The sequence below is a fragment of the Babylonia areolata genome, chromosome 11, assembly GCF_041734735.1.
Source record: "Babylonia areolata isolate BAREFJ2019XMU chromosome 11, ASM4173473v1, whole genome shotgun sequence".
In the NCBI taxonomy this organism is placed as follows: Eukaryota; Metazoa; Mollusca; class Gastropoda; order Neogastropoda; family Buccinidae; genus Babylonia; species Babylonia areolata.
The window spans coordinates 13,243,277-13,267,418 of NC_134886.1; the positions used below are offsets into that span (position 1 = coordinate 13,243,277).

At 44.0% G+C, this 24,142-nt stretch overlaps 1 protein-coding gene across 8 annotated transcripts in view; it reads left to right on the plus strand.

Moving 5' to 3' along the window:
• LOC143287547 (peroxisome biogenesis factor 2-like) overlaps positions 1-12,481 on the plus strand; it is a 65,113-nt gene extending 52,632 nt beyond the window's left edge. For 6 of the 8 annotated variants that reach the window (XM_076595616.1, XM_076595617.1, XM_076595615.1 and 3 more), the window contains 2 exons: positions 10,644-10,853; positions 11,141-12,481. In XM_076595616.1, coding sequence (XP_076451731.1) covers positions 10,644-10,853; positions 11,141-11,254 — 324 coding nt within the window. In that variant the 3' untranslated portion in view covers positions 11,255-12,481. The remainder of the gene's footprint in view (positions 1-10,643; positions 10,854-11,140) is intronic. The other 2 variants (XM_076595614.1, XM_076595613.1) reach the window with 2 other exon arrangements.
• The last annotated feature ends 11,661 nt before the right edge of the window (positions 12,482-24,142 follow it).

The following is a 24,142-nucleotide window of genomic DNA, read 5'->3' on the forward strand; positions in this document are numbered from 1 at the left end:
AAGTTTCCTGCAGTACTCACTGCAAGTGCGCATCAAAAAGGACAACAAGGAAAACTTCAAAAAGAGAATTTAGAAATAAACAAAACAATAACGTTACTTTTCATCATGACGTCAAGTTGCTTTCTTTGAAAAATATAACCAAAAAAAGTCTATGCAGTAAAATAAGGGAGGTGGGGGATGGAAATTTTCATAGTGATTTTCTTGTGTGTGTGTTTTTTTTGTTTTGTTTTTGTGTTGTTTTTTTTGTCAGAAATCATAATTTACCAGTCAGCCAAATATAAGTTATGTACAAATGCAGGGGGAGGCCATCTTTCCTTCTTTGGGCCCTATAAATGACTTTTAATTGCACATACTTAACCGTGACCCACTAGTGCAGACTCCGGCGGGGGTCTGACATTCCTGTCCTGTGCAAACTACAATCTGCCTATGCGGAGAAAACGAAAGTAGCTACGACCGATAACCTCTCGGAAGTAGGTAACCTCCCCTTTGCCCCCCTGACTAGCGCCCTCTTTTTCCGGCAGCCATTATGACTCCTGTTCCTGTGCTTTTCATACAGCTAAGTTTTTTTTCATATTTTCTGTCTGTCTGTCAATTCTCTGGCGTTCTTGTTTTTTGTCAAATTATGTCTTCAACCAGGTGACATAATTATATGGTTTGATTTGGAGATTGGGCTAAAATTAAGGCGCAATCGCAATTGATTTGCGAACACTCTGGGCCCTATACTTCTGGCCCTCTCAGCAACGCCAACCCGCCGCCTTCTCCACTTCCTTCGCTCCCTCCGGTCGACTCCAGACCTCCACCACCTCCTCCGGTGACTTCTAGGGGTTCGTTACCCCATACTCAGGTCAGTGGTGCCATTGATGCTATTCATTTCAATTTGCGAATGAACTCGACATGATCCGTGTTTCTCGGCCCTGCCAGTCGGCAGGACGCCCGAGTCGATCTCCTCTATCACTTTTCCCATTCCCACAGTCTCAGCAATGGAATGTGCCATAATCCCTTTGGGAAAACAACACCATACACTGGCTTTGGATCTGCACGCTAGTCTGGGCCCTGTGTGCGATGCGGCCGTGACATCAGATCACACGCCCCCCACGTGGCATGCCTCTTCTGTCTCGGATCCTATGGCGACCGAGGTGCATAGGGATGCCCTCCCCAGGTGTAGGGAGGAAGGTGGACCACTAGGAGATGCACTCGCCCATGCACATGAACCCTCCCCTTGTCCCGAACATCCGATCCAAAGGAGATGACAACTCCTGCTTCAGCACCCATGCCAGTGAGTGCCACAGTTACTTCCCTTTACTGGCACGGCCCCTTGCCTACAGTGCGGGTATGTGCACAGTCTATTCAAGCTATGCGGTGATGACCCCATCTGCCACACTGTCGGTTGCTGCTGTTTCCCATCCACTAATGGTGTCTCAGCAAGCTGCTCAACCAAACAACCAGCAACCCATTGTTAATTTGCTGCAGCAATCATGCACTGGTGCCACACTTTGCGCCTGCTCCGCCCCTTGCCCACAGAGCAGGCGCGTGCACAGCCCATCAAACTTTGACAGTGCCGGTTTGTTCTGCCCCACTGCCTAACTCCACTGTTACCCGTACTAATATCAGCAATTCCATGTCGGAGTGCCTCTTGATAACTCGATCCTGCCACTCGGCAGTGCTCGGGCCGATGTTGTCTATCCCTTTATCCGTCAACACACAACAGCTGAACGTCTGTCCTCTCGCAGGAATTATTTGCGAGATTGGACCGCCGTTCAGCTACAATGGGATGCACATCCCACGGCAAGCCGACGGACTTGCCATCCCCTCGTCCACAACGCCCATAACACTGGCTTATGGCGTTGTCATGCCACATGTCCCGACCGCCTCGTGACCAATGGCAACCGATTCGGGTAGCGATGCCCACGGCACCAAGGGACATTATAATTATCCCCCTTGCAGCCGTATTCACCCGTGTCGGTTACGGTGGCATCAAACCACGGACTCCCACATGCAGCATGACACTTCTCCCTCTACAGCGAGGAAACGTCACACCAGGGGATATGTGCTCTAAAGACACCATCCTTTTCACCGATTATCAGCGCCAAGGGAGGCAACTCCACAATAGTAACCTAGGCGGTCGACACTGTAGTTACTTCCCTTCTGCCTACACAGCATGTCACTCCTGCCCCCAGTGCTGTCCACCAACAATGTTTTTTCGGTTTCTCATTGGGTCCTGCTGCCCGTTCATGGGCTCTACACAACTTTGCATAGCAACTGCGCCTTTCTTGCTGTTTCTCAGGCTATTGGCCACTGGACTTTTGGGTTTTTCATCCCCCCACACTTGCACACAGTCCTCTGCAGGCAGCCAATCCCATTACCATTCTTTCTTGTTATACACAATAACAGGAAATAAATCACAATATTTCCCCTTCTGTTCTTTTTGATTTATTATGATTTATTATCAAAATCAAGAACAACAACAACAACAAAATATATATATGCTATCTTCCTACATTTCTACACATTTCTGTTTACACTTAAAAATGTATACTTTTCCCTCGGTATACACATGTGTGTGCGCTTACGGGATAGGTTCATATGATTTTCATATGAACTTACAATTATATTTCTATCTCTATTCATTGACATCTTTTCTTTGAGATTCCCTAAATAGCAGTACAGGCACACTTGCATTTGCATCATTCTGTACACAATACCCAGAACTCTGCGTCTACATACTGGCACATTATTCATATGTGTGTGTGTGTGGTTCGTCCATCAGGATCGACGAGGATCATCTAGTCATCCTGGGGGTGGGTGGGTTGGGCTCTGTGGGTACGCATATGACTGGTCAGGCCAATCCACGCCCGGAAGATTCTGACGCAGTGTGGACAGGGGATGGTGGCGGCTGTCGGGGACTTGCTGGCACTGCTTTTCCTGGCCTGTCTGCATTGCTCTGCTGCAGCGATTCTGTTAGCCTCACAGGATTTGGCGCCTTTGTGGACAGCTGAACGCCACTGTCCATTGCATTCAGCTCCCATGTGTCGTGGCTGATGTTGAAGGCCTTCAGAGAAGCTTTCAGAGTGTCTTTGAAGCGCTTCTTTTGGCCTCCATGGAAGTGCTTGCCATGTTGGAGTTCGCCGTACAACAGTTTCTTGGGGAGCCGGTGGTCTGGCATGCGAACTACTTGACCTGCCCAGCGCAGCTGGGCCTGCATCAAGATGGTGTAGATGCTGGGCAAGTTTGCACGAGTGAGCACCTCTGTGTCAGGGATCTTCTCTTGCCACTTTATGCCGAGAAGTTTTCTGGGGCTGGTGGTGTGGAAGTGGTTCAGCTTTTTGGCGTGGCGTTTGTAGACCGTCCATAATTCACATCCATAGAGCAGTGTGGTGAGAACTATGGCCTTGTATACTTTGAGCTTCATCTCCAGGGTGATGCCTGTCCTGTTCCAAACGTTCTTATGGAGTCTGCCGAAGGCAGCGCTGGCTTTGGCGAGTCTGGCATTCACCTCGTCGTCGATGACAACTGTGCGAGAGAGTGTACTGCCCAGGTATGTGAACTTGTCCACCGCATTCAGTCGTTACCCGTTGATGAAGATGTTTGGTTCAACGTTAGGCTTTCCTGGAGCTGGCTGGTGCATCACTTCAGTCTTCTTTGTGCTGATTGTGAGGCCAAAGTTGTCACAGGCAGCAGAGAACTTGTCAACGCTGTGTTGCATGTCAGCTTTGGAGGCAGCATTGAGAGCGTAGTCATCAGCAAACAGGAAATCGTTGACGGTGTCTGTCCTCACCGTGTTTTTTGCTTGAAGCCTCCTGAGGTTGAAGAGTGAGCCATCTGTGCAGTACCTGATGCCAATGCCTAAGTCCTGTGGAACTGCCTCATGCTGCCAGATGAGCTGGAATAGCTGATGAAGCTTCTCAGTCAGCGCCATACCACCTTTGTAGACCTCAGCTGGAATGGAGTCTGAGCCAGGGGCTTTGCCATTGGATAGCAGACGAATAGCTTTCTGGGTCTCCTCCAAAGTTGGAATGGCATCCAACGACTCACTGACTGGCACCTGGGGGAGTCAGTCGATGGGTTCATCATTGATGGTGGAAGGGCGGTTCAGTACGCTGTCAAAGTGTTCAGCCCATCTCTCAAGGATCTCGCCCTTGTCAGTGATTAGGGTAGAACCATCAGCACTGAAGAGTGGTGCAGATCCGGAGGTGGTGGGACTGTAGACTTCTTTCAGGCTGTTATAGAAGTTCTTCATGTCGTTCCTGTCCGCAAAGCCCTGGATCTGATCAGCTTTGTTGCTCAACCAGGAATCCTGCTTCTGCCGCAGCTTCCGCTGGATGGTGCTGCGTGCGCTCTTCAGTATGTCTTTCTTTGACTGTGACTTGGGATCTTCAGTGTGGGCTCTTGAGGCTTGGCGTTTGTCTTCCAGCAGCTGCTTGATCTCAGTGCAGTTCTCATCAAACCAGTCTTTGTGCTTCCTGGCAGAAGGCCCCAGGCACTCCATGGCAGTGTTGTACACCGTCTCATGCAGTGTGCCCCATGATGCCTTCACATTTTGTTTGTCCAGCACGGTGGACTCAAGGCGTCCTCCAGAGTGTCCGCAAAGCTCTGCTTGATGTTTCCTAGCTCCAGCTTGTTGACATTCAGGCGTTTGGGTGCTTTCATGCCCTGAGGCCGTCTCTTGGGCTGGATGCGGAGGTTGAGTTTGGAGACGATAAGGTGGTGGTCTGTCCAGCACTTGGCGCCGCACATGGCCCTCGTGACTCGTACGTCCTGCCTGTCCCTCTTCCTGATGATGACAAAGTCGATGAGCTGCCAATGCCCAGAGCAAGGATGCATCCATGACATCCTGTTAAGGGTAGGGAGGCAGAAGACGGTGTTTGTGATAAGAAAGTCGTGCTCAGCACATGTCTGGAGAAGTAGTTGGCTATTGCTGTTACAGTTGCCAACCCCATGCTTCCCAGTCACGCCTTCCCAGTAGGTGCTGTCACAGCCAACTCTTGTGTTAAAGTCACCAAGAATGATGAACTTGTCTGCGTTGGGAACAGTGGTGATGACAGCGTTCAGGTCCTCGTAGAACTTGTTCTTGATCTCATTCGGGTTGGTCATGGTGGGCGCGTAGGCGCTGACAGTGGTGGTAAATTTCTTCCAGTTGCATAAAGGGAGTTTATCGTCATCAGGCGATCATTCACTCCTTTCAGGGGGCCAGCCAGCTTGCCAATGAGGGTTGTCTTCACTGCAAAGCCAACTCCAGCCTCACGTCTCTCTTCAGGTCCGTGACCACTCCAAAAGAAGGTGTAGCCTGCACCTCGCTCACAGAGTTCGCCTTCTTCTGCCAGTCTGGCCTCACTTAAGGCAGCGATGTCGATGTTGTACCTGGCTAGTTCACTCACAATGAGTGCTGTGCGTCTCTGTGGTCTGTCCAAGTCACCTCTGTCCAGAAGCGTACGCACGTTCCATGTGGCAATGGTCAGTGGGGTGCTCCTTGTTTTCTTCTTTCTTTCCTTTGTGTGTCGACCGCTTGAGTAGGGTCCCCATCAGCCACGGTATGCTGACTAGGGTGGCGTGGAGCAGGCAATGTTTAGGGCACTTTTTCTAGCCCCTTCTTCATGCCATGGAGGTGAGCAGTGCTGTCCTGAAGAGGGCTGCTCAGTTGCTCAGGGGGCTGCCGATCTCCACCGCTGCTTCAGTCGGTGAAAAACGACCCCATGGCCTGAGCCGCCTGTGTGCAGGTCCGTGGCTACGACTGCCAGTGTACCCACACCTGTTGCTTCGTCGCTCGCCTGTTGCCACAGGGCTTGGGGAAAATGATGGTATGGGATGAAGGATGACTGATGACTTGCGCGATGACTTTGTTTATAGTGAGGAGGAGTTGCGCACCGTTGACCTCACTCTCTTGTCCGCGACCGTCTGTATCCAGTGGCAAGACGAGGTCAAGACAACTGGAGATGGAAACGGATGCAGTGGATGACCAGGATATCCTATGTGCCTCATCCTTCCCTCAGCACTCCACAGTGCTGTGCTGCAACCGCCTTCCTCTCCGTTGAACCATGAAGGTTTCTTCCGCATGCATGGGTAGACAAGCCCTAACTCACTGAGGGTTTGAGACCCGTCGGCTACCCTCACCTAGTTTAGCCAGCCTGTCAAAGCCGTTGCCCGGGGGTTGGGCGCTGCCGCATGCTAGCAGCTTCTAGGACCCATAAGTGAGAGCTGGGTGCCGGTAGGGACCAACAGAGGGCGAACCACTCCCGGAAGGGTGTGACAAGTCCCCCCTCTAGAGGTACTACCCCTCTCGTGCACCCCCTACCCCCCTATGTGTATGTACATCTCTTTTAACATATAGGTGCATATACAGATTCCTTTCCATTACTGATTATGCACACTTACCCATTTACTTGGGTATATCTGTGCACGCTACACGTATGCTTATACAGCTGCTTCTTTGCTTATACAGACGCTTATTTCGTGTGACTCGATCTCTTGTCATTGGCATATTCCTGACATCATCACTTTAGTTGATGGAAGTTTATAATCCCTTTGTACATATGTGTATTAATTTTCGTACATTCATCCCTACCATGCTTTCGGAGGACAACTGCACTCACAGACAAAACTGCCCCATTCACACCTGAATGTATGCTCCTTCACATATCAGTAGTGGCCGGTCCTTAGGGACCCACACACACTCCCTTCCCACCCACAGGGCTAGAGATGCCCTAACCTGGTACAAGGAGGGATGAGGCAGTCCAACGTAGAGGTGCCACTCCGGACACACATGCCCTTCATTCCTTCCAAGTTTGTAAGGCATCCCTTCTTCCCTCCCTTGCCTACAACAACCCTTGGTTTGCACCGCTGTGGTTGTGACAACAGCTCCACACGGGCCCTACATCCTAGCCAGCCCTCCCATGAAGGGGTGTCTATCTTTGCCTTCCAAGTTTTAGCGGTCCCAAAAACTGCCCACTGGGCAGGAAACAATCACCCTAAGCCCATCTCTTCCACTCCTCACTAGTAGCAGAAGGCCTGGGTAATAATTGTTTTCCTCTGTACTCGGGAGAAAGGCATATTGACGAGGACGGATGCGTCTCACAAAGCACAACAAACCGTTCATTACCCACAGGGGTGTACCTTTCTGCCCACTCATACCAGCATGGTAGATGCCGCATTCAAGCCCATTAGTTCGCCCCATCACCTTGCTTGAACAGAGATCCAGCATCAATGTCTCAAACTATTGGCGTTAGAAACCACTTTCTGCACTTGGTCTTCCCTGCCCGATCCTTTCAGCCTCAACACACAACCACTGCTGTGGTTACAGATGGGCATTCCTTCTCAAGCACTGTCTTTCCAATGAGACACTTCCAGGGGTTTCTAGCCTAGGCAGGCTATCCCATCATGGAGCCCCAGCCTTCAGCCAAGGGCCTGTCAGAGGATGACTTTGTTGTCACTTTGGAAGCAAGCACCATGTCTTTCAGACACATGATTGCACCACAAGACCCCGTCAACTCCTTCCGGCTTCCTTACAATTCACCAGAACCTGCATGGTGGACACCTTCATCCCTCAAGCACACAGCAGCTGTTTCCTGATTTACCCATGCTGATTGATGTCCTCCTAGGACCAGTATATGATAATCAGTCGTGTACGACAATGACCATCAGAACAGCAGAGGAAGCAACTGCTGTCCCGCCTATCCTGGCTGGAATTTGATTATACAATTTATAGTAGAGAGTGTTTTGCCAAAGTTGCATCCCCACTCCCTCGATCAAGAGGGCCTTAGGACTGTCACCATTGGGACGGATCCCAAAGGCTAGTTAGCCCCCAAGGCTACAGCACTAAGTCCCAGTGCAATTTGACTTCCAGTGTGAGAGACATAGTTCTTCATGAAAGACTAAGCTGCAAATGATTTCCCTTTGCAATTAAGAAACCATTGATAATTCAGCTCTCACTTTGCTGTTGGCCATACTGTAAACATATGTCAGATCAGTGATTTGATGCAAATGGCCAGTACAACACATCTACAGCCACTTTCCTCCCTGCTCCATCCCAGACTTAGTGCGCACTACTCACAGACAGAGGCCTGTCATGGATCCGGTCCCCTTTCTCACTAAAGAACCTTCAGCAAACATTTTCCTCATGGAAATCCTCTTCCATTAGGAATTCCACCACAGAATGAGACTCAGTGACCTGGAGGCACATGAAGTGCACTCCCACAGCCTGATCCAACCCAGCCATTGACTGCCGACAACTTTCTGCAGGTTGCTCCAGCATGCCACATTCAGGAAGACAAGCCACCAAGCCCCTTCGTGATGGTACCTACCTGGGCAATTACACAGCCCTGTCCCAGAGACACCAGAGACCACAACATGCCAGTGCTGTTTTTTGGCAGCGACAAAAAAGTGGCAGGGGGAGCGCCCATCGCCTGTCAGCTGGCATGGAGGAGCTCTACAGATCTGGCTGTCATGCCTAAGACAAGCCCAGCATGGTGGGCTACCTCTGTCTCATGCCACAGTTTCCTTCAAACACATATATCACTTCCACTGTCGGCCCACAACTGATGTGGAATCATCAGATCAAACCACATGTGCACCGCCTTGCATTGACGCTCAACCGCGCTCAAGTGAGACAACCCTACAGGGTACGTGTTTTCTTCCCTTCCTTTGATTCGAAGGGCTCTCAATAGAGTGTGGATTCAACACACTGACCCGATTTTATTTGTGCTACATTTATCAGCACAGCTGTGGTCCACAGACTTCTCTCACAATACAGCTGTGGACCTCAGTCTTCTTTGCCCGCACCAATATCCTTAGGTAACACAGTACACTCTACCTTCATCGAATTCTACTTGAGGGACATCTGTCGCTTTAGGGATGAGGGCTCAAGAGGCGTTGCCTCTGGGGTGGTCACACAACAGGCCATCGCAGCGCACTGGCGATAGAACAGACGAGCCCTCCACCTTGTCGTGCCATTCTGCACTAGTGGGTCACGGTTAAGTATGTGTAATTAAAAGGAAATTTTCTATCTAATATTACGTTTAAGTAACATACTTACCTTGACCCACATTTAAGACCCTCCTGTTCCTCCCCACTTTCTGTTCTCCATGTACACAGCGCTGGTTGCAGTGATTTGCCATGGAAAAGAGGGCGCTAGTCAGGGGGGCAAAGGGGAGGTTACCTACTTCCGGGAGGTTATCGGCTGTAGTTACTTCCGTTTTCTCCGCATAGGCGGATAGTAGTTTGCACAGGACAGGAATGTCAGACCCCTGCCGGAGTCTGCACTAGTAGGTCATGGTAAGTATGTTATTTAAACATAATTTTAGATAGAAAATTTCCTTTTTGGGATATATGTACTAGAGACAGCACTATATCCACATATTTTATCACACAGTTAATTTCTTTATGTCTGTAGAGAGGAATTAGAGTGAGCTCTTCCATGAACTATTTTAGAATTGGATTAGCATCATAATAGTTTGTCACATGACCAAGTACTTCCAGTGTACTGAAAATGCTCAAATGCCAGCAACTTGGTTACTGGATGATGGATTTATATATCAGAATAAGGTAACTGCTGGCAATAAGGCACTGTATTAGAATACATTGGGTTATATATGTAGCAATGCATTTAATCAGTCCAATTAACATAGTTTACGGCCCAGCCAACGGCAAGGACCATATTATGAATGGAACGTGTTGTTTGTTTTTTTTCTTTTTCCAGTGCATTTGTATGAAAGAAATCACACTGTGTCTATCTTGCTGGGTTTTTAGCGGTTTGACCATTGGCAGTCATCATGATCATCAGCACCTCTGCTAACAGTATCGTCATAGTCATGGACATTGCCACTCACACAATAATCATATTCATCAGCACCACCACTGACACAATCATCACAGTTCTCAACACCACCACCAACACAAACATCATGATCATCAACACGGCGACTGACACTTTCATCACAGTCATCAACACCACCAATAATACAATCATCATGATATTAACACCACCACTGATACATTCATGAACACCACCATTGACAATCATAATCATCAATATTGCCACTGACACTATCATCACAGTCATCAATACAGCCACTGACACTGTAATCACAGTCACAACACTGCCACTGACACTGTAATCACAGTCACAACACTGCCACTCACACTGTAATCACAATCACCAACACTGCCACTGACACAATCATCCACACACACACACACACACACACACACACACACACACATGCATGCTTCCACAGTTACACCTAATTTGACCAGCACATAAAGTTTACACATAGGCTTATGACGTGTGTGATGCTTTCTTCCTATATGTAATGAAATGTGGGTGAAGCTCAAACAAACTGTCACTGTTTTCATCGCTGTCATTGATGAATTCATCTTCTCTGACACTCTTCAAAAAAGCACTAAAAACATGTTACTTCCAATGTTAGCCAGAGCCATGTACTTTTTTCTTGTCCCACTTTCTAAATCAGTTCCATTGTTACGTCTGTATGTGTGCATTGTCTGCTGTACAGGCATTTGTTTCTTGTTATTTTAGTCTATTTGTGTTCGTATGTGGGTGGCGTTGGCACTGTGAATACACAACGTAAGTGGAAATTTTTATGTGCCCTGTACAAATCAGTTTCATGCATTTATTCTTCATGTCATCCAACCAGGAACTGCTGCTCTTCCTGCTGCCACTGATCAGCATCCAGCGGATAAAGAACACAGCGTTGCGATGGTTTGCCCCTCGCACACTGTCATCACACGCGAGTCACAGACTGCACAGCCGTGCCGATCTGATGGCGTGTGTGGTGTGCGGTGATTGGCCCATTCATCCTCATAGCATCAGCTGTCATCATGTCTTCTGTTATTTCTGCATTGTGGTGAGTGAGGAGGGGCTTGGGGGGAGGGTGGTGGTGGCTGGCAGAGGGGTTCTGAGTGTGTAGCTTGCTTTCTGTTGTGTGTGCTATTAGGTCTGTTCTGAGTTTGCTTTGTGTTGTGTTCTAAGCATGCTTTGTGTTTTGTTCATCTCACTCAACACACAAGCACACATGATGCCAGTCAGTGAATGTGGAATTATGGAATAAATAGTGTGGGATAATGCCACCAAAATGTTTATAAGAGGATCAAAGAAATAGTTGCTCCAGATATGGACCTTGACATGTTTCAGAGCAACCTGAAGGCAGACCCTGGTTATACCTGCCCTGTGTGTGGAACAGGGGACACAACTGGCACTGGTATTGTCTCCCCTCAACCTGTTCGACCAACTGTGGATGCTGAATGAACTTGAGTTTGATGTCATATTGTACCATGTCAAACTGATACAAACCAGGCCTATTGGTTTGATGTCATATTGTACCATGTCAAACTGATACAAACCAGGCCTATTGGTTTGCTCTGGCCAGAATTCATGGCTGACTCAGTAGTAAAACTTTTAGCTTTTAGCCATTTGTTAGCCAATCAAATGCCATTTCTGGCTGGAGCTTATTACTCATTCACAATGGCCTCCATTTCCTGAGATAAGTTCATTATCTTCTTGCGGTCTTTGTCTGTCTTTTATGCATTTGAAATGCTGTTTTCTTGCATGCTTGTTGTTTGGTGTGGCTTCTTGGGAATGACTTGTTCTGTCTCACCACCATCCTGTGATGGCAAGACCTGTGAGGCTGGGACTTTCTCAGGTCCTGGAACCCAGGGATTCTCCTGTTTGCGATCAGGCCGATGCCTCTTTGCAGAGGAATGGAGGTGGGATAGCTTGATCTCCTAACACAATTTGGAAGGGGACGGGGGAGAGGCATGGTTGGGCCTAACCCAAGTTAACCCAATTGGAGGGTGTGTTTTTTTGGTAGCTTGCGGCAACATGGGGCCGGACATATCCTCACAAGGGGATTTGGTGTCCACCCTCTATTCTCATTGCACTGAGAAGGCTCTCAGTGGTGGCACTGCTGTCCCAGCACACATTGGTCCCTATCGCTTCTCATGACCCATGATGAGGTGCTGCGTGAGAAGTTTTGGCACCCTCTGTTCTGGTGCTCTCTGGCTGGTGCCCACAGATGATTTCCCCCAGTTCTACCCCTATAGGGTTTCACCCCAGGTGACACACTGGGTTGAGCAGAAGGCCAGCCCCTCCTCCTTCCTTGGTCTCAGCCAAGCACTGTTTAGCTACCAGAGATGTCAGCTGTTACAATTTCACCTAATTTTGTTACGCTCGATCGCAGTTTGTTCCGACATTACGCCAACTTCATATGATCAAAAAAGAACACGAAAACACCATTTTTGAGCTTTTGGAACTCTGATGCTCCTTCTTCAGCAGCCATGTTTATTTGCTAATGATGTCAATAGTTGATGTCACGGCACACATCACAGCTAACAGAAAGAAGAAGGAAAAACGTCATGGCACACATCGCAGATAAAAGAATGACAAAAAACGTCACGGCACACTGACAGATAAAAGAAAGAAGAATGAAAAAACGTCACGGCACACGAGAGGGAGAGAGAGAGGGAGGGAAGGAAGGAGAGAGGGAAGGAGGGGGAGAGAGAGAGGGAGGGAGGGAGGGAGAGAGAGAGAAGGAGGGAGGGGGGAGGGTGAGAGAGAGAGGGAGACAGCTGAAATATCCAAAACAGGTGAGTGTTTTTTGACTTGGAGTCAAACAGTTGTCTTTCCTCCAAGTCCTCCAGGTATTCAGCAGGGCCACTACTGGTGCAGGAAGACGAGGGACAGATTCCCGAAGAGGCAACCATCACCAACCGTCCCAAAAGGATTACTGTAAAGTTCGCACTGGTATATAAGCCGCACTCACTAAATTTTGGAAAAAATTGAACTTCATACATACATAAGCTGCACTGGTTTATAAGCTGCACTATATTTCCGGTACCGGAACATATACTGATACTACAGAAAAGCTGTCGATACTGTAGGTTATGAAATAAACACAAGTGGGAACAACACAAAGAAAAGCAAGCAAAAATACTGCTAGTGCCACAAAACAATAATAAATAAACGCAACAAAAATAAGATCCATAATGTAGGGATAGTCACATTTATTCAACGTCATCTTGCTCACTGAATCCACTAAAATCTTCGTCTTCAGTGTCCGAGTTGAAGAGAACCAGCACAGCTTCCTCCGCCATCTTGTCACTGACTCAGCCTCGCTTTCACTTCATGAACATGAAGGTGGAGGTCGCTGCTGGTTCGTCGCTTGCACTGTCGCCTGCTAGGTCGATCACCTTCAGTTTGAAGGCTGCATCATAGGCATAACGTCGCGTTTTCGGCATGATGAGGGTGTATGCTTGAGCAGAGTAGAACTGAATGCTGATCTGAAGGCTTTAATGTGTGCGGATTTGATTTATAAAACGTGAACAGTTAGCACACTATCCAGAAGCTCATCCAAAAATTCATGGACAGAAATCATGATTTTGGTGAGTTGAAGGGCAGCTAAGAATAGACGAGAACGTGACACTCCCGGAATCGTTAAAATCCACAAATAAGCCACATCATTGTATAAGCTGCAGAGGTTGAAGCTGGGGTAAAAAGTTGCGGCTTATAGACCAAACTTTACAGTAGTCAAAAACATTCAGACCATTAGGGTAGTTGGTGCACAGCTTCTACCTCCAGAATCTCTCTCTCCCCTTCCTGATCTCGGGATTTTCTGAGTGGACCTGTTCTATAACAGTGCACTTCATGTCTTCTACACTGTGATCTGACTGCCGGAAGCATCTTGCAACCAGTTCTCGTCTTCAGTAGTACACCGAATGTTGTACCTGTGGTTGTAGAACCTCTTCCAAACAGACATTTCTGTCTCCCCCACATACTGTTGCACTCTGCATTTTTCACAGTCTATCAGGTATACAATATTGGAGGACTTGCAGGTGACCCCGTCTCTGGATCTGGAATGTTTCCCCAGTCACAACACTCTCAAAAGTTGTGGTTTGAGGAACACGAAGCAAAGCCTATCCCGGCAAATGTCACCCACCCATCTTGGAAGAGGCAGGTGTTCCCAACAGTCATCACCAGCATTCCCAGAGTGGAGAAGAGAGGAACACAGTCAGACACCCAAAGGAAGGCCCTGGCTATGGAGTACATCTACAACCAGTACCCCCAGAAAGACTGGACCCATGTCTTTACAGATGACTCCGCCACAGAAGCAATGAGAGGTGGTGGAGCTGGAATCTTCCTCCGATACAAAGATGGAGATGAAGAAATTGCAATCCCATACTCCACCAGCTTCCGAGCTGAGTGAGAAGCCCTCTGTGAGGCAACCACAACAGTCTCGCAGAACTCCACAAGAACAACAGGGCAGGTGGTGGTGGTCTCAGACGCTCTCTCCATGCTCCAAGCCCTAAAGAACTCCTGCTGCAAAGAACAGAACCACCTCACTTCAGCCCTTGTTGCCGTGAGTGCCAGAGTGGAGAAAGTGGTGATAAAATGGTTACCAGCACACTGTGGCATCAGAGGCAATGAAAAAGCAGACATTCTGGCAAAAGACAGTGCACAGAAGGAGCAGGCCAACAAACTGGCGTCATACGATGAAATCAAGACAATCACCAAGGCACAGCAAAGAATAAAGTGGCGCCTCCAGCACCCCAAATATAACCCAGAAGACAGATACCATTAGCTGGAATGACAGGAACAGGTCAAGATCTTTCGCCTGACTGGACACAACTGCCTGCTCCACCACATGCACACAAAATTTGGCATTGGACAGAGTGGAGAGTGCCCTTGTGGTGAGGGACCAATGACAACCGACCACATCCTTCAAGACTGTAGGACGCATGCAGCATCCAGGAGGAAGTACTGGCCAACACCGACAGCAGTGGAAGCCAAGCTGTACGGCACCCTGGAGGAGCTGCAACGGACGGCAGCCTTCATCGAGGACACTGGGCTGCTCATCTAATGGAGACAAACGAGGAAGAAGAAGAAGAAAGTTCAGATGACTGTTATACCGTGATATCTTCATTAAGACATTTGATGCTTTTCTCGTCTGTCTATCCATCCCAGATCCAGATCTACTGGATACAGTTTTGGTCAGAATGGATGTGGCGTTTTCATGCAAAAATGGTATGGATGAAACATTTTGTTGTTGAGAATGAATAAAATGGCTATGGTGGATCCAAAAAGATTCAAAACATGTTCAGTCTCCGAAGTGGCTAGACCTGTGATCAAAAAAGAACACGAAAACACCATTTTTGAGCTTTTGGAACTCTGATGCTCCTTCAGCAGCCATGTTTATTTGCTAATGATGTCAGTAGGTGACATCACGGCACACATCACAGCCAACAGAAAGAAGGAGGAAAAAACATCAGTTTGACATGGTACAGTGTATGACACCAAAATTGGGAGTTTGTATTATACTACCAGTTTGGTTAAAAATATACTTATCATGTCAAACTATGCCCACTTGTCCGTCCCCACAGTTCTTTCCATGGTTCATTTAGGGCATTCTGTCCTAGCCATAGGAATGAGTTATCAGCTCCTACCAGAAACAGTGTTTGATTGGCTAGCAGACAGCAGACTGATATAATAGCGAGATCTCTTATTACTGACTTTTGCCATGAATTCTGGCCACCAAGCCAATAGGCCTAGTTTTCATGAATTGCACAAGGAGGGCATATTAACTAAATTGGGAGTATGATACTAACTCCCCATATCTCCGCTTTGTTTTTCATTATGTGCATCTGAGTGATGTTTGCACTGTGTTGTTTTTGTACAACAGTATGTGTGGAAATGCACATTAAAAAAAAAAAAAAGATTTGAACAATTTTGCAGTCTCTTTTGACATCCATGCAAGTTCATGATGTTTTGAAACAGTTGTAACAGTTCTGTTTTGGTATTATGCATTCCATTTGTGTGTGATGGAGCTTTTTTAGCACTGAGGAATAATTGCGTGCATGTATGTGTGACCACCCACAAGCACAAATTTTCAGTCAGTGAATTTGTTTGGTTTCTTGTATGTATGCATTTTTTCCAAACAAGTGTGAGTGCTTTCTTTATTATTGTCTTCTTCTGCGTTCGTGGGCTTCAACTCCCACATTCACTCGTATATACGCCAGTGGGCTTTTATGTGTATGACTGTTTTTAACCCGCCATGTAGGCAGCCATACTCCGCTTTCGGGGGTGTGCATGCTGGGTATGTTCTTGCTTCCATAACCCACCGAACGCCGACATGGATTACAGGATCTTTAACGTGCGTATTTGATCTTATGCTTGCGCATACACACGAAGGGGGTCAGGCACTGGCAGGTCTGCACATATGTTGACCTGGGAGATCGTAAAAATCTCCACCCTTTACCCTTTATTATTGTCATTCCACATGATATGAAGTAGTTTGTATGTTTGTTTGTTTTTTACTTTTATGCAATTGAGAATTTCTGCAGTGAATTTAGCAAGTAGTAAGTTTCTTTCATTCTTTATGCAAGCTTACTCAACTTTAACACGTGAATATCCCAAATTGATAAAGTAAACTTTATTGGAAACCATAGCAAAACATATTCACATGTTCATTATTTCTTTCCCCATCAAAATTAAATTAGACCTCTACAACAACCCTCTGAGTTGAAAGAAAAAAAAAGGTTTGGCCTGATTCGTCATGTACTGAACAGGCACTAAATACACGTGCTAAAGAAACAGTTTGTACTCGTGCAAATGATTTACATGATGTCTGCACTTGGTTTGTGAGACAGAACAATAAATGATAGAGAAATAAGTAGCATTTCACAGGACAAGTTCATTATTGTATATAAATACACAAATTCAAAATTTCCCATATTCTTACAGCCGAAATGTATGTATAATTGTATTGTTAGCCCTCTCTTTAAGTTCAAACGTTTGTGTGTTGCACACAATGCACATGTGTTAAATATATCAGATACAAAACACAGACAAGCTTTAACAAAACTCAGAATAAGCGCGCATGACCTAAAGATTGAGAAAGGTAGATATTTAAATATTCCACAAGAAGACAGATTGTGCAACAAGTGTAACATCCTGGAAGACGAAATCCATCTTCTTGATCATTGTATTAAATATAAAACCTTAAGGCGACAATTTTTAAAGGATATTCAAAATTCGAATAACACAGGACATATTCCCAGTCAGGTGATGTTAACAGATGATGAATATATACAAACAAGATTGGGAAAATTTGTTTATGAATGCTGCTGCAATTTACTGCATTAACTGATTGATTAATTGTGTGTTTTTCATTCGTTCATTCATTTACCATTGCACTTGTGTCTTCTAAACCTTACGGTTTCATGACAATAAAATATTCTATTCTATTCACACACCAGTCCAAGAACACACGCAAGCAGATAAAACTAGATTTAAGGGAAAAAAAGTTCCTTCCACATTTGACCAGTTAACCTTTCCCGTAGGTTGCCTAAAATTTTGCGCGCTGTACATCCTGGGTGTACAGACATCCATGGTTTCTGTGAAGGATTGACTCCTCGCCTTGCATCGTGGGTGTACAGCAACCCATGGTTCTGTATAGGAACTAACCCCTTCCCGTACATCGTGGGTGTACAGCAACCCATGGTTCTGTATAGGAACTAACCCCTTCCCGTACATCGTGGGTGTACAGCAACCCATGGTTTCTGTATAGGAACTAACCCCTTCCCGTACATCGTGGGTGTACAGCACATGGTTCTGTATAGGAACTAACCCCTTCCCGTACATCGTGGGTGTACAGCACATGGTTCTGTATAGGAACTAACCCCTTCCCGTACATCGTGGGTGTACAGCAACCCATGGTTTCTGTATAGGAACTAACCCCTTCCCGTACATCGTGGGTGTACAGCAACCCATGGTTTCTGTATAGGAAGTAATCTGTTGCCGTATGTCGTGGGTGTACAGCAACCCATAGCCACACTTTTCGTCTGTCCCCATGACTGAAAATAATGAAAGGCATATTTCAGTCTTATCTGTTTTGTACATCTTGATGGCAGCTCTCTTGTGCCAAACATAATGTATTACTAGATCAGGCTGAGAGTCAATTCGGAGTCACTTAGATGAAATCTAGCATGCTTGAATAAAAAAACAACAAAGCAAACGGGCTTTGTATTAACAATGAACAAATAAATAATGATTCACTCCCGCCCTTTGGAGTGTACTGATGTTTTCATGGCCTGGCAAGACACACACACACTGATATATGTTTGTCCACAGCCACCCCCATCCATGTAAATGTATACACACTTGCATACACACTGATGCACACACACACACATACGTGCACATGATCTCTGTCCCTGTCTAGCCACACTTTGTGGAATGAAACCCACAACATTTGACCGATGCTCTGTGTGTGTGTGTGTGTGTGATGAAATTATGTGTGCTAACAATGCAGTGGCTGCAGCCTGTAGATGTTATTTAGATCAGGGATCTATAGGCGAAGTACGAAAGATGCATCTCCATTATGAGCAGAAATGTCGGGTTTTTTTATTTTGTATCAGATTTTAGGCTTATAGGAAACACTGTTCTTTCCTTTGTGTTTATGTGCATACACACACACCCCATCCACTACACACACTCAAACGTCCATTCCAAATGCCGTCAGAAAGGATCATAAGTGCTGACATAAGTGTAAGTGATTCTTTCTAGCCCTTCCCCTTCTTTCCCCCCTCCCCTCCCCCCTTATCGCATGTTGCCATAACAGACATGAGCACAGTGTGTTTACTGTATGGAGTTCAACCGATGCCGGCGGCACTGGTACCAGTCCCCTTTCGCTTGACACAGATGTTGGTTGGTTGTTTTTTTTAAATTCTTTTTATAGGTGGGTTTCCTTTGTTTCAAACTGATCGGAATAAGAATAGAATTTGTGTATCACCTAGATTTAGATCAATGGATTTCAGATATACAATAATATCTAGTTCTCAAAAAAGGCTTTTCCAACTAGATAAAAATAGCCAGTACCAGTCAGTTCTGATGTTTGTTTTTTACAAGAAAAAACAATTCATTCAAAATTGTATTTAAATCAGTTCTTTTATCTAGTACAATAAATATCCATTTTGGAAATGAGTTAAACTTCAGAGTAAAACCGCAGACTTGAACCAGGATATGATGCACAACAGACAAAAAGGCCTGATAATGGTATCACAAAATCCGAACGGTGCACAAGAAACATTTTCATACCAACACCTTTCTCTCACTCTCTCTCTAGCAGGCATGAGTAACATTACACAACCGTGTGGCGCGCAAAAATTATTCTTTGAGAGTATGGGTGTGCACACACCCACGACGCACTGGGACGTTTATTGTATATTTATTTCTTTGTTTATGGATAAAACAAAATAATTTTCAGTTGATATGCAGTATGATACATTATATACAAAGTCATGAAATTTAATGGAAATGGCTCCATATTACTTGAGTTACAGAGCAAGAACCATGAGTGTGGGTGTAAACACACCCACGACATACGGGAAAGGTTAAGAAACACACAGGAAGATACCAGCTATGGCATGTATGCACACACACACACACACACAAATAAATTGTTCTCTTGAATCATCAAAGTACAGAATGCTATACATTACAAAGGTGCTATAGTTTCTCCAACTTTCTATTCACAGGTGATTATAAGTTTCATCTTTCATCCCTCTGAATCACAAGTTATGGATGCGTGTAAATGACTGGCCTAACTGAAAGTGCTTTGATTTTGTCCATATATAAGATTCAGTGTTATATGAATACTTTTTTTTGTTTGTTATCGTTTATGCAACTGCAGCGAATGACAGTAACAAAATACTGTCCCCACCTCAACACATACATCACCAATACAGAAAACAGTAATCAATACATCACACACTGATCAATACACCAAACAAAAATCCAAGCATCAAACAGCAATCAAACAGAGATCCATACATCAAACAAAAACCTTTTCCTCTTGCGTAGTGAAACAGGCTGCCAATATTTAGTCCACAGCTTTTTAAAGTGAAGGAAATGGAAATACATATATGAATCATATATAATTTCCTACATTATATAGCAGATCAACCACAGCTTTGGAGCTTACTGCAATCCTTTCACTCGTTTAGGTGCATGGCAGATAGCAGAAGTAATGAATCCAGGAATAAATTAATGAAAACAACTGCTAAATATACATAAATATCCTGAACATGGTTATGCTGTTAACAAAACACAAAAAAAAGTTAAATACATTATGACTTTAGTTATTATCCGTTTCCCTGAAAAACAGAAAGAAAAATAAAAGTAAGTCAATAATTACTGAACATAAATCTTAGCACATTTTAAAACTGTAAAATTAACATGATAAAAAAAAATTCAATTGATTAATTAAAAGACTTATTTTCCTCATCTCTTTTCAATATTGCCTCATTTACTTTTTTTTTTCTGATGCAGTAGATGAGTGACCAATCAAAATACTATTCACCTGAAATACTTTTTTTCAGTATGGGGAAGGATTACAAATTATGCATCAATTAGACACGCATTGTTTTTTTCACCAATAGTTTTTGACACTAACTGGTTTGTTTATTGTGAAGGCACGTTCTGGTGAAAGAAATGAGACAGGTGGTTGATGAAATTGAATATAACAGTAAAATATCTGTACAGAGGGCTCCCCCCCTCCACTCCTTCATTGTGGGAGGGGAGGGGGGGGGGGGCTCACCACACTGCTTGTACATGTTTCCCAAACAGGATATTGGAGTGCAAATTCAGTGGACTGGTTATTGAAACTTAAGATAGTCAGTCTACTGGATTCCATCACACCCAACTCTCAGAAACAGATGTAGACAGTGATGACATTTCCAGAGCACAAGCACGGCACACAACCACATGCATAATCAATTTACAGTAACTCACATGCATGCATACTGTATTACACAAACACTAATGAATGCTCACAGATATGCACAAGTGAGAGACATGCGCATGGCACATAGACTGGGGCATGCATATAATATTCTCTTCCTCCAATTACACACTGAATACATTCATGCATGCCTGAAAATTTACAGACATGCACTTGTGAATGTACGCATGTGTACAGAACTCGCACATGACCATCCTCTAACACTACAATACCAAAAAAGACCTTGAACTCTGTTAATCACGCTTTTTTTCTTTTTCTTTTTTTTTTCTTGCTTTTTTTTTTTTCTTTCTGCTCCATTTTGTTTTTTAGTAAAACTACATCACTTTTACACAAATGATTTAAGATAAAATAAGATAAAATAGAAAGATAACTGCAGAGCAGGAGAGCGATCAGGCAAACAGATGGAACTGCTTAAAGAATGGAAACTGAAAACACTTTTTCCGTTTACCTCCAGCCACCAAGAAACACTTGAATTTATCATACTATTGGACATCTTGTGGACAGTGCAGTCTGCTACTCAGCAGAAAGTTACCTTGTTTCAGTTAACTGTTTTCTTGGGGAAAAAAAAAGAAAAGAGAATAAACACAGAAGAAAACTCCCACTCCCCAAACAGAGAATGAAATGTGTGGATATCACACGATGGCAAGTCTTTGCAAGTCATGAAATGATTTAAAATTGAAATATACAAATATATTTTATTCTTAAAATATAGGTATTATGAATAAGAATCATGATATTTTTTTGTTTCCAGTGTAAATTTGATCAACATATTTGTTTTTTACCTTTTGACTTCCGGAACTATTTGTAATTTTTGCTAAATAATTAAAAACCTCTAAAAAACAATCACAAAAACTAAAGTAATGTTCAACAAAAGAGGCAAGGCCTTCAAGAGTCACTTGTGAGACGCACTTCATCCAGTAAAGGAATCATGCAGGGGAAAAAAGACTTTATTAAATCGTTATAAATGTGTTCTGTATTGAATATTGATAAGCTTGGGGGAAACCAACACAAAAAAGGCATTCTAGAGGGATCAAACCATGCATGTTTTGGTCAGGAGCAAGGAGACTTACAGCTCTACAACGCATCTGTCGTCACTAAACCAAAGTTCATGTTTAAACTTAATGTGTAACCTGTGCAAGGGGAAAAAAAATTATTTTTTTATTTTTTTTTTTAAAGTGTAAATTCGTTACTGTATTTGAGGTGATACCATTTAAATCATGTTATTTTGATGCATCATGATTATTTGTGAAACTCTTATAGAAATTCTTTAAGGTTGGCATTAAAGACCTGTTGTCATTGCCTCAGACACAACATGCAGCCATTTTCTCCAGATTTGCGCAGATCAGTCAGTGCCAGGCTCACAAAACTGAAAACACTGATTCCATTTTTCTTTTACATTCATTCTAGCTAATGCAGTGCCCACTTTATTCATATGCAGTAAATATGTTGATAGTGTATTAGTATCGTATCACTGTGTGTGTTCTGTCCAGAATTTGTATTTTTCTTTTGATTGAAAACAATAAAATCAATATGCTGTCTTCAAACCCAAACATACCTTCCAGCAGGTGGGTAGAGCCCAATTATGAATTTCTGGATCTGGAGCCTTAACGAAATAAACTGTTCATGATCTTAAATACTGCTTCATCCAGACTTTCAACCTAACTGCTGGTCTCACTTTTCCCCCCACTATATTTATTCAAAATTAGGTATTGGCAGCAGGCACAGTATTTCCAAAAAAAAAAAAAAAAAAAGAAGAATTTGTTAAAGTTTACCACACACACACAAATACACATGCATGCACACACAGACAACCGGACATTGGGTTTTAAACGTTGTTTACACAAGTGAGTCAAAACTATGTAAAATTTAATGTTTGCTTGAAGGATATTTAATGGAGAATAAAAATGATCAAATGTTCAATGTTGACAGGATGAGATAACTCCCAAACAGGGGAAGGTAAAAGATTTTCAGAAAAAAAAAAGAAATATTTTGATAAAGAATAAATTTGTCAGTTTATTTTACAGGTGGAAATATTGCTTTATATTTGCAAATGTATCAGACACACACAATCATGTTGTTCTAAACATAAATACTCATGCACACCCACACACACCCCTCCCACCCACAATCATGCAATATTACAACATGAAAGCTCACAGTAAAAAACAACAAACAAAAAAACAAGAGAGGCAAGGCCTCTTCAAGACTCACTTGCGATACACACTTCATCTGTTAAAAAAATTGTTAAAATGTGCTCTGTATTTAAAAATATAAAGCTTCAGGAAAAAAAAAAAGTAACTGTCAGCAGATTTGAACCAAGCACATTTGCCTACAGCGTTAAAGTGTGCCTACTAATGATGTTAAAAAATTAATGTCTTCATTTTTTTTTCATCATAAAACAATTACAGTATTCAAGAAGATAACTCCATTTAAAATCATTATTTTGGCAAATCTTTGTTTAAGAAATTCTTTAAAGTCCACAGTAAGGGAGATGTTGCCATCACCTCAGACACACTGCAACATGTAGCCGTTTTCCCCAGATCTGCCTGTTCAACAGGCTGACAGAAACTATGTGTACAACGCGGTACATTTGATTTCTCTTTCATGTTCATTCTAGTTAATTCAGTATCCACTTTACAATATTCATATGCTGTTAACACGATGGTGTCGTTAGTATCATTGTATGTGTTCTGTCCAGAATTTGTATTTCTTTTAACTGCGAAAAAGAAAAACGGGGTCAGGCCATCTTAAAACCAATCCTTAAATTTTTTCATTTGGATCCATTGATGATCCAGAAATACAGCTTAATCCGGAAGACTTACAACCTATTATTAGTATGACACTGAAGATTTTTTCACATTATGTTTAATCCAAATTTCGTATTGGCAGACAAAGTATTTCCAGAGAAATGACAATGTTAAAGTTTGCCATGGACACACAGAGATACATAGACACAGTGACACACACACAATCGAACAATGGGTTATTACACAGACTCACAATGTTTACACAAGTGAGTCGAAAACCATAAAAGCTCACTGTAAACAATATGTCAGCTTGAACTTTCATCTGGAAGGTTTCAAAGCAAATGAAAACCCAAAAATGAAGGTTTCAAGCTAAAATATTGGGGCTTTTCTACACCCACTTCCAACATGACCAAGCCCCCTTCCTGTTGATGTACTTTGTCGCATGTTATCATTTTCAGGATAATCAGAATCACTTCAGTTAATCAACAACATTATTTTCATTAAAAATTATTAATCTTTTCATAGTTGCTATTGTCGACATTGGATGGAAAATCCAACAAAATTTTAGCCACCTCTTCTGTACAGTATGACCTG